The sequence below is a fragment of the Callospermophilus lateralis genome, chromosome 9, assembly GCF_048772815.1.
Source record: "Callospermophilus lateralis isolate mCalLat2 chromosome 9, mCalLat2.hap1, whole genome shotgun sequence".
Taxonomy (NCBI): domain Eukaryota; kingdom Metazoa; phylum Chordata; class Mammalia; order Rodentia; family Sciuridae; genus Callospermophilus; species Callospermophilus lateralis.
Genome location: NC_135313.1, coordinates 101,773,254 through 101,788,753, shown reverse-complemented (window position 1 = coordinate 101,788,753; position 15,500 = coordinate 101,773,254). Strand labels below are relative to the sequence as shown.

At 40.2% G+C, this 15,500-nt stretch overlaps 1 protein-coding gene across 1 annotated transcript in view; it reads left to right on the top strand.

The window, feature by feature from the left end:
• Cfap221 (cilia and flagella associated protein 221) overlaps positions 1 to 13,635 on the top strand; it is a 91,849-nt gene extending 78,214 nt beyond the window's left edge. The window contains exons 21-23 of the mRNA XM_076866545.2: positions 251 to 343; positions 8,936 to 9,031; positions 13,527 to 13,635. Coding sequence (XP_076722660.1) covers positions 251 to 343; positions 8,936 to 9,031; positions 13,527 to 13,635 — 298 coding nt within the window. The remainder of the gene's footprint in view (positions 1 to 250; positions 344 to 8,935; positions 9,032 to 13,526) is intronic.
• The last annotated feature ends 1,865 nt before the right edge of the window (positions 13,636 to 15,500 follow it).

The window sequence follows — 15,500 nt, the reverse complement described above, 5'->3', positions numbered from 1 at the left end:
GCCCCTCTGTGAGACTGACCTCACACTCCAGGAGACCTCTGATGGCAGCCTTCCCCAGGGTGTGACCAGGGCCTCTCAGCTGCCTCTGCCTTTTCCAGAAGCATTGGCGGGTGTTCCAGAGGGAGGGAGGGCAGGGGAGCAGAGGGCCCACCAGGGGTAAAATTGAGACGCTGTAGGAAATCACATGAAGACCCCCAAACTGCTAATGTGATCATTTATCCTGGGCTGCGTGTGTGTTTTTCTTCTACAGCTATGACTCCTACAATCCGGTTATACTTCCTATCAACACTCCTGCCCCTCTTGAGGACTTACCGGAAGAAGACAGACTGGAAACAATTGAACGGTACTGATTTTTCTTTTACTTTTTTTTTCTTCTTTTTCTTTTTTTGTGCATTTAATCTCTAATGTGATCTGTTTTCCAAAAATATGCAAGGTGCTGTGAGGGATTTCAGAAGAGCACACAGCCCTTGAGCTTGCAACTCAAACGAACAGATAAGGCCAATGTCCAGCCATGCCACCACCTAAAAGAGATCTCAACTTGCGCTGGAGGATAGACGAGGTGTAAAACATGCTGGTGGCTAGCTGCTCCGTCAGGGAGCACAGGGAAGGGAGAGCCGAGATGGTGCTGATGGGCTGGGGAGGCTGCCGTGGTCCTGCGGACTGGGTGACTACGTGAAATACGGGTAGGATTTGGAGAGGCATGAAGAATAAGCCCAGAAGCAAGATGCTTACACTTGATTTTACTGATCAGCAGCCAGCAGCCAGTGAAAATATGCCCTTGAGTCTCCTGATAACAGACCCAAGAATGGGAAATCTGAGCCAAGCAGAGCACGTGTGCTTGTCTCAGAGCAGCTGCTCATCATGAACACCTCAGAGCACACATGTCCCCAGCTGAACCGCTTGCCAGTGCCCCATTTGCAGATGCCTCTAGATTGCAGTCATTGCTTTCTCCTTTTTAAAATATGCTTAGCTCTGGATACATCGCTACATAATTTCAGGGAGAAAATGAGAAATTTCATATTTTAGCAAGTACTTTCTACCAGGCAGGGATAAAATTCATTTAAGTCTTCTAGTTTAATTAACCAACAAAGCATAAAGTTTTAGCCATACTCATCTATATTACTTCATTTTCTGTTACTATAACAAAATACCCATGGCAAGTTAACTTTATAAAGAAAAGAGGGTTATTTAACCTCCAATTCTAGGAGTTCAAAGGCAAGGCACCAGCTCTCTCTGGTGAGGACCTCATGGAAGATGGCATCACAATGGTGGAAATACATGGGAGAGCATTTCGGGGCTCAGGCTCACTTTCAATAACTCACTTTCATGAGAACTAACTCAAGAGTCCCCGAAGAACTATCTGACTGCCTTCTGAGGGAATACCTCAGTAAACTCACAACCTGGAACTGAGACACCTCCTCACATGTCACCACACTGGGGACCAAGCTTCCATCATGAAAGCCATTTGGGTGCAAACCACCTCCAAATCTTAGGAGCATCTTTATTAAAATTAAATTCTATCACAATCAACTAGAGCATTTGAGATGTTGTATATCATAGCAGTGAAGGTGTAGGCTGTGGGAGCTGGACATATAGCTCAGTTGGTAGAGGGCTTGCCTCCCATGCATCAAGGCCCTGGGTTCAAACCCCAGCACCACAAAAAGAAAAAAAATAAGGAGAAAGGTGTAGGCTGTGGGCTCTGCCACTCACTCTGAGTACACCTTGGGCAGGTGACCTCACCTCGGTGCCTCAATAGCCTTGTCTTTTTTTTTTTTTTTTTTTCCTTTTGGTTTTTAATACCCCTGCAGGTGGCAGAAAGAAACACTTGGAAGTGTGGCTGTATCTGTGATGGCAGTATTAGGGTGGGGCGCAAGGAAGACCACTAGCCTTACATGACAAGATCATGACACATTAGGGAGACCCAGGGCCCCAAATCCCCTCCTGTGGTCTCTATTTCCTGACCTTGTATTACTGAAGACCCACTCTCTGGCTCTGTCCCTATTAAAGCACAGATACCCCTGGGGGGGTGGGGAGCCCTGGGGAGTCTCTCCTGCACATCCATGTAAGTCCCTCAGAGCCTTTTTCAAGTTCAGACTTGAGGAACAGGGGCAGGAGAGATGGCGGAACTAGAGAACACCTAGTCCAGGAGGAGACCAAGGGAAATACGGGGTGAAAAGCTGAAGACACACGCTGCCACCTTAGGCATTGTGACAAGACGTGTGGTCCTGCAGGCTCTCATTCAACTAGAGCAAAGTGTCAGCATGAGGAGTCTGGTCCCTGGTCACTGCCCAGGCCTAGTGTCCATCCTGGGCCACATGATGTGCCTGTGTTTGCTGCTCCTGGGTCAATGACAGGCACGTGGGCTCTGCACCGCCCCCCAAGGGCCCACTTGTCAAATGCTGGGTCCTGCTGGAAGGTGGTGGAGCCTCTCAGAGTTGGGGCTTATGGAAAGAAGTTAAGTCACTGGGCATGTGTCCCTGCAGGGGACCTGGGGACTCTGCTCCCTCCTGTCTCTTTTGCCTCCTGGTTGGCATGAAGTGAATAGGCTTCTTCTGCCACACACTCCCCACCAGGATGTCCTGTGCCACCGCAGGCCCCATTGGCAGCAGGGCCAAGTGACCCTGGACCAAAACCTCTGAAACTGGGAGCTTCCATAAGCCTCTCTCCTTAGAAGCCGACTCTCTCTCGGGTGTCTCGATGCAGTAATGGAGGGCTAACACACCGGGATCACTGTGCCTTGAAGTAAGAAAGAGGAAGTGTTTTGAAGTATGACTTCATTCCTTCAATAAGACAGATGTCTTCATTTTTTGTTTGAAATATATGAATAAATTTGTCCTGGGCCTTGTATGAATTGCTCATTTCACAAATGAAATCATTTAACACCTGTCACTTTTCAAAATATCATAGAAAGTCATTTATCAATCCATTTTTCTGTTTCTTTGGCATCTGAAAAAGTTCTTAGGTCTAGTCCAGTGGGGCAGAACACTTGTACAAATCAGGCAAAGCAGAGGTATCACCCACAGAGAGGCAGCAAGAATAAACAGAAACTCAGGATTCAGGGTGAGCCAGCTGTGTCAGTTTCTCATCGCTGTGACCTAAAGACCTAACAAGAGCAACTCAGAGGAGGAAAAGTTTATTTTGGGGCTCACAGTTTTGGAGATTCAGTCTGTGGTCGGACAACGCCATCGCTGCGGGCCAGAGGTGAGAGAGAACATCAAGGCAGAGGGTGTGGCAGAGGAAAATGGCCTGCAGCCAGGGAGTAGAGAGAGAGAGAGAGAAAGAAAAGGGTCTGGGAAAAAGATAGACCCTTCAGGGTCACACCACCCCAGTGACCTACTTCCTCCAACTTGTCCTACCTCCCAGGAGTCCATTCAGCTACCTGTGGGTTAGTTCACTGATGAGATCAGAGCACTCACTTCTGGAAAGCCTCACCTCTGAACCTGACTGCACTGGGGACCATGCTTTCAATGTGAGACTGGGTAGTGGATTCCAGACCCAAACTATAACTTCCACTCCTCAAGGTAGAAAGCGGCCCAGGCTGGAGGTAGCCACATGGACAAATGCCCCCACATTGATACATTGCCACTGAGGGACCCTGAGAGTGTGATAGGGAATGCTCACTCCACTCTGCTGTTATGCCTGAGTGTCACATGGATCACTCAAGCATTGCTGAGAATACTGTTCTGAGAGGAACAAGGACACAGCCCAGTTCTGGACATTTCCTCCTATCTCAAGATGTTGTAGTCTCAGTATTTTCTGTCCAAGAATTGCAAGCAGTGGTGTAGACCATAATCCAGAAGTACAGTCCCAAATGTCATTATCCCAAATGTTGAAATCTCAAACAATCAAAATCCCTAAAGTCGACACGCTGGAAAAAAAAAAAAAAAAAAACCTGAAAGATTAAAATCCCAAATGTTAAAATCCTGAAACCTGGGGCTGGGGTTGTAGCTCAGTGGCAGAGCGCTTGCCTATCATGTGTGAGGCACTGGGTTCCATCCTTAGGACCACATAAAAATAAACAAATAAAATAAAGGCATTCTGTCCATCAACAAATACAAAAAAAATTGTTTAAAAAAAAAAATCCTGAAAGCTGACATCTTGAAAACCACAATTCCCATGAAAAAGAAGCTATGTAACAAGGACAGAAAGCCAAATTCTGGAGAAGGGATTGGTCATGCAGTAAAGCAACGACAAAAACTTGAGTTTAAAAATGCATCATTGGTCTGCATTGATATTCCTTCCACTGGTGAAATTCCAGAAGCTTCTAATAAATTAAAATCACAATTCCCTGAAGAATTCAGTGATGTTACTCACTGGTTCAAAAATAATGATGTACATGGTGGGATAAGAAGGCAGGTTAGACAACAGCGCTGCTGTTTGATTGCTGGTATTATTTCCGCTGAATTTGTCGTCTGTACATGAGTGCATGCAGAATGGATTTCCACGTTGCCAAACAATGGGAAGATTTAATAGGGAATGCTCATGTCAGTATGAATTGAATCACAGAAGAATTTCAAAAAGAGTAGCGTGTAGGAAATGAATGTAAACATATTCTCTGAGGAGAGGCATAACCTAAAGAAAAACAAAGCAGCTATTCATTGCGAGGCAAAGCTTCGAAAGCTGGTTAATGATTGTGAAGGTCAGACAGCTGCCACACACTATCTCTGTGCAACTGCCCATCATCTGGCCCAGTCACACACTTCTTCACATGTCAATTTTCCTTTTTAGTTCTTTTGGGGAGAGGGTTAGTTTCTTTTCTTTTTTAGTTTTTTTCTTTTAACCCCACAATTTTAATTTATTCATTCATTCATTTATGGTACCAAGGATTGAACCCAGAGCTGCTTAACCACTGAGCCACAATAAAAAGGGCTTTTTATTTTTTATTTTGAAATTGGGTCTCAGTAAGTTGCTTAGAGCCTTGCTAAGTTGCTGAGGCTGGTTTTGAACTTGTGATCCTCCTGCCTCAGCCTTCTGAGCCTCTGGGATTACAGGTGTGCTCTACCACACCCAGCTGCTCCCACTATTTTAAATTATTAAAATGTTATTTTTTACATTTCCCTATGTTATGTATTTCATCTTCACATCATTTCCAATATGGAGGTATAAATTGTGCAGAGACTTTCAGGGTCTGATTCATTTCTTTTCTTTTTTTTTTCTTTTTACAAATTTGAAACTTTTTTTAAAAAAAATATTTATTTTCTAGTTTTAGGTGGACACATATCTTTATTTTACATTTATGTGGTGCTGAGAATTGAACCCAGTGCCTCACACGTGCCAGGCCAGCACTCCACCACTGAGCCACAACCCCAGCCCCATAAATTTGAAACTTTCTGACATGAAAGTACATTATCACAGTGTCGGCTTCATGTGTATGCATTGTGTACGTACTTCCTCCATAATTGGACAGCTGCGTTTGTGAAAGATAAAATTTCTTGAGAAGTTGGCTCTTTGAGCAACTGCATATGCAGTGTGACCCATCATTGTTTTGACCAATCTTATCCAAAAACTTGGACATTTCAGATGACAGTAGTCCTAAAATTAGGTTAGCACAATTACCAATCCACCTTACAAATACAATTTTTCTACTTCTGGCTCTTATACCCTTATAACTGTCATTAGCATGCCTGAGTATTTTATGCTTGCAAAAATATGTTTATCTGGGCTGGGATTGTGGCCCAGCAGTTGAGCACTCTCCTAGAACGGGAGGGACCTGGGTTTGATCCTCAGCACCACATAAAAATAAAGGCATTGTGTTGTGTCCATCTACACCTAAAAAAATAAATGTTTAAAAAAATATGCTTATCATTATTGCCCATTTTATAATGTGAAGTCATCTATGAAGTGTTTTGTCACATTGTATGTTTTTCAAATAATACCTTTTTAGAATGTATATAAGTATCTTTTAAAGAATATTTAAATTTTTTACAGAATTATATTTTTGAGATTTTGATCTTTGGGATTTTAGACTTTGAGGATTTTGACCTAGAATTTCAACATCTAGGATTATGGCCCAAACCTTGCAAGCAGGACAGGAAAGATCTGGGTCATCCAAGGCTGTGGGAGACCTAACCTTCTATAAGCACCCTTTTGATTTTCACTCCTTAGCTTCATTATTCAAAAATGTTTTCAGGGCTGGGGTTTTGGCTCAGTGGTAGAGCGCTTGCCTAGCACGTGTGAGGCACTGGGTTCAATCCTCAGCACCACATAAATAAATAAATAAATAAATAAAGTTATTATGTCAATCTACAACTAAAAATAAAATATTTTTAAATGTTTTTCCAGTCTTTTTTTCAGAGATAATTATGGTTTTTCCATATTGTACTGGTGCATTATAATAATACATAATAATGGAGTTCATCATTACATATTGTCTATGCCCCCAGTATAACAATATAATTTGGTCAACATGGATCCCCATTATTCCCCCTTTCTCTCCCACCTGCCTCCCTTTGGTTCTTTCCTCTACTCTACTGCTCTCTCTTCTATTTTCATGAGAAATGGTTTCATTCTTAATAAATTCATACTCTCATATTCTAAACTATACCACCACTTATGATGAAGCAAAGAAATCCTGATAACTCAAGCGTTGATAACCATTCAACACTGTCCTGGTTAGACTAGGGTCCCGGCCACTGCCAGCCTGTTCTGTGATCACAGGGAATGGTTTTGCTAGGCAATAGTGTCCTTCACACAGTATGTACTCAAAAAATGACTATTTGTGGCATACTATTTCAGTTCAGTTTTACACATAAATAATCAATTAGTGAAATTCTAAATAGCCGATAATTCCTGTTCTTCTAAGACCTGCCCACATGCTCCAGGCAGTACTTGAGCATCTAAGCCTGGAATCCTGATCTAAAAAGGAAGGTTGAAGTGGTTTCTAAACAAAGCCCCACATGAGGGCATTCCTAGAGAGCACCACAGCTAAGGTAGGATGATGGTATGTGCTTGGTTCGGGTTCAGAAGAACAATCCTGTCTGGCCAGCCCGCTAGGGAGACATCAGCAGGCTAAAGGAGAGGCAGCCCCTCCTCCATCCAGCTTTGATGTGCACACTATTGTGATTCAGTTTCCTCATCTTTAAGATGGAAATAATAATACTACTTCATAGGGGGTTACCAGAATTACAGGAGATAATTGATGCTGTTTTGAGGAGAATAGTAATTAAAATAACTAGCATTTCCTGAGCACAAAATCTCTAACAAGCAATGCTTGGAGAGCAGTCTGATGAATTCCCCATGACCCACCTTAGAGATGAGGAAACTGCTCTGGGAAGATAATGCCTGCCAAGCACAAACATAGTGATTCACGTATAGCAGCTGCTCAGTAAACATTAGCTTTCAGCCATGTGAGACTAGGACTTTTTTTTTTTTTTTTTTTTTTTTTTTTTTTTTTTTGCAGTTCTCTAGGGTATTCTCCTTAACAGAAAACTGCTCTGATCACCTGTGCTTCTGTATCACTGCTGGATAAAGGGTGCTGTTTGTAACCCCAAACTTTGAAGTCTGTTCATCTTTGAAGCATTTCACTTTAACTGAATGTGATGGAAAAGGCTCTTTGTCCATTCATTGCTTTTTTCTTCTGAAGTCAAAGAGATGTTGAATCTAGAGGCTAAGTTCCTTGGCCTCCCCAGCAGTTAAGTACTACATTTGATGAGGTCTTTGCTAATGGGATATTGGCAGATGAGGTGAGAAACCTGGACAAAGTGTGTCTCCTCTACACTCTTCCTTCCCACTTTTTCAAGCTGAAATCCAAAGGGCAAATAATATGCAGCTTTAACCATCAAACCACATAGCTCTAGGCCACAGTTTGGCAAACGATGGTCCATGGCCAAATCTGCCTGACACCCGTGCTTATCAAGTTTTACCGAAATAGCCACACCCATTCAGTTACTATCTGTGATTCCTTTCGTGTTGCAATAGCAGAGTTAAGTAGTTATAACTGAGACAATGTGGCCTGCAAAGTCTTTATAGAAAAAATGTGCCACTCTAGAGAAGGTTCTAGAAGATTAAACTAGATCCCTTGAATTTCTTTCCCTGTGGACTATTTAAAATCTACCAAATTATGTTATGTCTGTGGGTGAAAATGCCACAATGAATCCTGCTTATACATATAATTATAATGCAGTAACTGAAATAATAATAATAATAACAACAACAGAAGAGAGACCAGTTGAGCAGAGCAAGTGGATCAGGTGGAGAAAAGAAGGGAGGGGAAGGGAAGGTGCTGAGAAAAGAGGCTGATCAAATTATGTCATGGGCATGCAAACATGGCATAATGAATCCCATGTAATGCATAATTATAATTCACCAATGAATTTTTTTAAAGGAACAAAAAGAAGAAATATATCATTTAATTTTAAAGCAATTGTGAATTTTACAGTTATCCTTTATGATTGATTTCTATTCTAATTCCATTATGGTCAAAGAAAATAGTCTGAATGATTTCACTCTTGTTTGTTTTTATTTTTATTTTTTTAGTTGTTAATGGGCCTTTATTTTTTATTTACTTATTTATATGCAGTACTGATTATTGAACTCAGTGCCTCACACACGCTAGACAAGCACTCTACCACTGAGCTACAACCCCAGCCTGAATGAATCAACTCTTTGAAATTATTTAGGCTTTCTTTATGGTCTAAGATACAGTCCATTCTGGTAAATGGCCCATGTGCACTTGAAAAGAATATGAAATCTGTGACCCCATTTCTAAAAATTGCTTTTTATTCTCTGGTTATAAATAACTCTTCCCTACCATTGTTTGTTGGCAGAAAGCAATTTAGCAGCTTTATGCTTCGCCAAACAGACTCATCAAAAGTAGATGTTTAGGACTAATGTTGAAAGAAGAAGTAATGCCGAACTCCTCCATGTATACAACAGTTCATTCTATTTTATGTTAGGAAGGAAAATCAGTTCCCATAAACATCTTATTGCTTTTCAGCAAGCTCTTTGAACATAATATAGAAGTTACATTGACTCCAAGAATGATTGAAGCGGAATTCCCTCTGTTGGACATTAAGGACTCAAAGAAGGAGAAGTAAGTGGTGGTTCTGGGGCCTTTGATCCAAGAGGTAGTCTGAGATCAAAACTGTCATGTTATCTGACTCTGAATATCTCAAGCTTTGAAAGAAACACATTTCCGTTGTTTCCTATACTTGAATGTCTATTTTATTTTATGCACAATTAGCCTCTAGAATTTGGTGAAGCAAGTGAAACTTTAGAAATTGAATCCAGTGTTTTCATTTGCTTGTCAGTTGGCTTCAGAGACACATTTGTTCATTATTAACAGCTGATGGAGTTTCGTTGAATATGAGGGAGTGTGCTCTAGGACAGACCAGACCTGTCTGAATCGCAGCTCTACCATTTATGACATAGGCGATCTCAAGGCCAGCCACTTATCCTCTCTGGGCCTCAGTTTCCTCATCTGTAACATGCAAAAAAAAAAATACAATCCCTTGCACAGGGCAGTTGTGAGGATTGATTGAGATGCCAAATGTGAAAAACATTCTTTCACTTCTCTATCAGGGGACCAGGTAAACTAAAATCATCCTTTTAAACACTGGTTTGGAAAAATATTTTTGTAATTGTAAATAATCACCTCGAATTCATAGGGGTTTATAAGTTTGAAATTCCACATCCTTTTTTAAACTCTCTTATGTTTTAAAGTTCCACATAATCCAAAAACCAGATAATACAAAAAATATAATAACTACAATTCTGCCACCCAGAAGTAATAATTTGCATAATTTGATTTATGGACTTCCAAATATATATTAATAATATATTATAATATTAATAATATATATACAGTTTTAATAAAATTAAATAATATTATATATATAATTTTGCCTTATGTACTTTTATTTAACAATATATATAAACATATTTATAAATATAGATAGGCAGCATTATATTTCATTGAGTAGATATACTATAATTTATTTTACTAACTCTCTACTAATGAATATGAAAACTCTTTTCAATGTTTCGCTGTTGTCAGTAGAGCTGCAACAAATACCCTGGTGTCATAATTCCTTGAAAACTTATCAGACTTTTTTTCCTTCAGATAAATTCCTAGAAACATAAATGCTAGATCAAGGTACATTTTAACGTTTTAAATATAGATTGCTTAGTTGCCATCCATACCTCCTACCAGCAGAGGTCAGGACTGCCTGCAACCGAATGCCCTGGACAACATGGAATACTATCTTTTGGGGGAAGGGTGGGGGATTGGTTTGTTTTGGGTTCTGTTGATTATGGCAGTGGTTTTTGTTTTTTGTTTTTTTGGGTTTTTTTATTTTTCATCTTTATCAATGTGATAGATTTTTTTTAATTTAATTTTTTTTCTTTTTGGGGGGGATAGGAGGCTAATACTAAGGATTGGACTCAGGGGCACTCAACCACTGAGCCACATCCCCAGCCCTATTTTGTATTTCATTTAGAAACAGGGTCTCATGAGTCGCTTAGAGCCTCACTATTGCTGAGGCTGGCTTTGAATTTTCCATCCTCCTGCCTTAGCCTCATGAGCTACTGGGATTACAGGCGTGCGCTACCACGCCTGGTTTAAATTTTAAATTAAATTTAAAAGGCCATCTCTTCAATCCCCAGCACTACAAAAAAACAAAAAATGTCCATCTCATTGTTTTAATTTTAATTTCTTTGTTTTAAAGTTTTTTATGCTTATCAACTATTTTTTTTTATCAATTATTCTTGTTTATGACAAGCTTATTTTGCCCATTTTGCCTGTGTTTCTTTGTAACATTCCCCCACATATTAAGGACAGTTACTCTTTCTTATATGAGCTGCAATTTTGTTTCCTTAGTTTGTCTTCTAACTTTAGAGAGTTTTAGAGACTCTGGGTTTTCCAAAAGACATGCTCACATGTCTCAGAGCAGTATTCTCTGGGGTTTCTCTGGCTTGTTTGTGATAGTTTCAGATAACACAACAACCAACATTTCTCAGAAAATAGATGGGCAGTTTGTGGTAAAAAAAAATTTAAGAAATAAAATTTCTAACAGTGAGCATCTATTTTGATCAGTTAATTAACTCAATAAAATAATATCATAATATACTATACTGCACACACACACAAAAAAAAAAAAAAAACAAAACAAAACTCATGTACCCGAACAAAGAGAGGCATTTTGCATTTTGTTTCAAGTAGGTGACTAAAGATTTTTTTGTTATTGTTGTTAAACATTTTTTAGTTTTCAATGGACCTCTATTTTTTTTTTATTTATATGAGGTGCTGAGAATCGAACCCAGTGCCTCACTCATGCTAGGCAAAGATTCTACCACTGAGCCACCACCCCAGCCCAACTAAAAGTTTTTAATAAAAAACTTTTCTTCTATTTCAAAAAGTACCCATAGATGTAGAATGACTATGTCCATGATCTAGGTAATAGTCAATATTTTTCTATTGCTCTTTAATGTGGTTTTTCGCCCTTTATACTTGAATATCAATTGATTATAAAATGAGTAAATGAAGTAGGAGTTATTACTTTATATGTTAAACCAAAATACTGCATCATTTTTTCTTTTATTTTTATTTTGACTACTTTGCAAAAAAAGTAACATAAAAATAAACTCTGAACATTTTCTTGTTCATCAAATTTGCTTTTAATTTTTATTAAAATATTTATATATGTGCATTTTTACACATTTGCAGTAAACATTCCCAAATGTACTTTGAATTCATCTCTTTTGCAGTTAAAATTATTTATGTGCATGTCAAAATTGTCAACATGATTGTCATTTTATTGGCTGTATAGTAGTCTAATAGGATGATATCCCATAGACTATTTTCCAAAGATTTTTTGGTCTGAAGTTCTTTTTAACTCATATCAAGCATTATTCTGTGCTTGATTTTGTCTATTCTATCTTGCCCTATACATCTCCCTTACCTCCTCCAGCCTCAATCAACCAGAGCTTAGACAGATGGGACACAACAAAAAGAACACATAAATGATGTTTAATTTTCCTATTAAAACTGCTCTGCAGGATCAGGGGGGCAGCTCAGTGGCTGAGCACTTGTCTAACATGTACCAGGCCCTAGGTTCAATCCCCAGCACTGCAAAAAAAAAAAAAAAAAAAAAAAAAAAAAGCAAAACTAAAACAGAATAAACAATGTGCTGCTTTCATATTTATTTTCATGGAAGAATCACCTGTTCTCCCTTGATGGCTGGAATTACATGAACAGATTCTTTGCTCACTGGAAAATGGTCTCTTTTCCCCTCAAGACCCATTAAAGAGAATCATTGTATAATGTCCCGGAAACTGAGCAAGTGACTTTAGTTGCTGACACATCATTCAACACTGCTAAGATCATCACAATGTTACTCAATCATTAATATCTTTAAAAGGAGTCATGATCTCTACATTTTAGACATGATTCCATAAAATGGTGCCAAATTCTTTTCTTTAATTGTGTGCATTAGGGAACATTTCAGTTCTCCAGTTTTAGAGATTTCTAGTTCTCCAAAAGTGTAAGGCATTTGCCAGAGCATGACACATCGCTCTCTCTAGACAGTGTCTCAGAATCATTTAATTTTATATTGGGTTCCCCCATTTCCTAGGCAGATCATGTGGCTGAGTTCACAATCTTTAGAGGGACACCTGTTCTTTCAACCAATACACTGAGCATGTCCTCCCAGGTATCTGAATGGTGGGACACTCCACAACAGCCTTTCCACTGCATGTCCAGCTACACCTTCACCTGTGGCCCAGCCCCCCCAAGAAGTAAGGTGGCCCCTAGGAAACCTAGATACTCCCCATTTCTCAGCCCTTTGTCTCAGACCCTATGATACCCCTTAACTGACAGCCTCTTTTTATCTCACATTGGGTTCAAGTTCTACCCAACAACCCTTGACCAAACCCCCATCAACCTCTAGCACACGTTAAGCACCTGAACCACCTCATCAGGTGCATATCCACCTTTCTTGTTTCTTTACTGAGTCACATCCCCAGCCCTTTTTAGTATTTGTTTTATTTTGAGACAGGGTCTCACTAAGTTGCTTAGGGCCTCGCTGAGGATGGCTTTGAACTTGCAATCCTCCTGCCTCGGCCTCTCAAGCAGCTGAGATTAAAAGTGTGGACCACCACACCTGGTCATAACCTGCCTTTCTACAGCCATTATCAGAGTCAGAAACATTATTTCTCTACTTTATTCATGAAAATGAATAAAAAACCACTAATGCTGACTGTGGATTTAGAAGATATCATACTAGGATCTCTGAATAACTTTTCATTTTACCTTTATAACAATGCTTGGAAACATAGGAATTACATCATGGGGAGGTGGAGACTGGACACCTAGGCAGCTGCCATGCTAGGAAACTGGTGCAGCTGAGACTGGAAGTCACGCCTGAATCACCTGCAAACTGAAGGTTCTCACTGGCTAGTAAATTATTGCCAAATATGATTTAAAATCTTTATATGTTAAAACAAAAACTTCAACCTTCATGGCATTGGTAGGTGATTTGCATGTTTTATAAAGTGCCTAACATGCCCTTATTGTGCTTTCTGATATTCAGAGAGGTGAAAGACCAGGCACAAGCAGCAGAGAAGGCAGGAGAAAAGGTCCTTGAGGAGATGAAGAATCTGCAGGCCAAAGCTCTCAACGCATACCTGATTCTAGAATAAAAATCACCAGGAGGTCAGTTCCTCTTGTTTGCTCTCTGCAGATCACGGTGGTCCTTTGTGTCCACTTATGGTCTGACCATTTGGGGAAGTTCCTACAGAGAAAAAAGAAATTGACATGTAGATGTACATATGTTTAAATTATAATTTTTCTTTCTAAAAATAAAATGTTATTAGTATCATGGCAATTTCGAAGCTTCTTGGTGCAAGATTTAGTGCTGGAATGCTGGAACAGAGCCTTCTTGAGCAAGACGTGAGCCCCAGTGCCAAGGGACCAAGAGCCAGGGGCTGACAACATTTTGAGGGAGCCTTTTGGAGGGGTAGGGGGCAGGAGCCAGAGACGGGATAGATTTGGGGATAAGGCTGCTCTCCCACCTCTGCACAGATTCAGCATTGCTGACTTTGGCTTCGGGAGCCAGTCCCAGGAGGCATGGACGCTAGCTCCCCAACAGCAAGGGGAGAATGGACCTGGAGTGGGCACTGCGAGACGACTAGAGCTTGCAGACTGGTACGGGAACAATGGGAAAACATCCCTCTGGGGACTCCCCTGGGACAAAAGGTCCTTGAGGAGATGAAGAATCTGCAGATCAAAGCTCTCAACAAATACCTGATTCTAGAATAAAAATCACCAGGAGTCACCAGAGGGGACTCCCTGAGACAAGCGGTTGTTGCAAAGAGGCCCAGAATCCCAGCTGACATAGGTTGGAAAGAATAGGACTTTCTTTCCCTTGTGGCGCCAAATAAGTAGGCAGGCACTGTGCCTCTGAGCCTGGCCTTTCAATAGTGTTTGTAAACATGACCAGTGAAGCTGGCGATATTTGAGTTGTGTTGTCATAACACATAATTATCCAAATATATTTGGGTGTATGACTTCCAGTCATTTTCTTTATTTATTTATTTTTATTGATTTTTTAAATAAATGACAATGGAATGCATTACAATTCTTATTACACACATACAGCATGATTTTTCATATCTCTGGTTGTATATAAAATATGTTGACACATATTCGTGTCTTCATACATGTACTTTGGATAATGATGTCTATCACATTCCACCATCATTGCTAACCCCCTGCCCCCTCCCTCCCCTCCCAACCCTCTACCCTATCTAGAGTTCGTCTATTCCTCCCATGCTCCCCCTCCCTACCCCACTATGAGTCAGTCACCTTATATCAAAGAAAATATTTGGCCTTTGTATTTTTGGGATTGGCTAACTTCACTTAGCATTATTTTCTCAACGCCATCCATTTACCTGCAAATGCATAGGTTTTATTCTCTTTTGTGGCTGAGTAAAATTCCATTGTGTATATATGCCACATTTTTTTTATCCATTCATCTATTGAAGGGCATCTAGGTTGGTTCCACAGTTTAGCTATTGTGAATTGTGCTGCTATAAACATTAATGTGGCTGTGTCCCTATAGTAGGCTGTTTTTAAGTACTTTGGGGAAAAGGCATACTCATACATTGCTGGTGGGACTTTCCAAATTGGTGCAGCCAATATGGAAAGCAGTATAGAGATTCCTTGGAAAACTGGGAATGAAACCACTATTTGACCCAGCTACTTCCATTCATTTTTTATGCATAAGCAATATATATATTCTATATATGAATATGTAGGTATGTGTGTATAAGGACATATATGTGTATGTGTGTGTATGTAATTATAAACCCACCACACACACACATAATTGCCTCAGGACTCTCCTGGCCCTTTCAGGAGAACATGGCTGCCATGTCCAGGATCCCTTTGGCCAACAGCCATTCCCAGGGCAACTCTGTTTTTCAGGTACAGCCTAAGAGCCATAATACCAGGTGGCTGGCAGGGAATTGGGGGGGGGGGGTTGAAGTGTTCACTTAAATCTGGT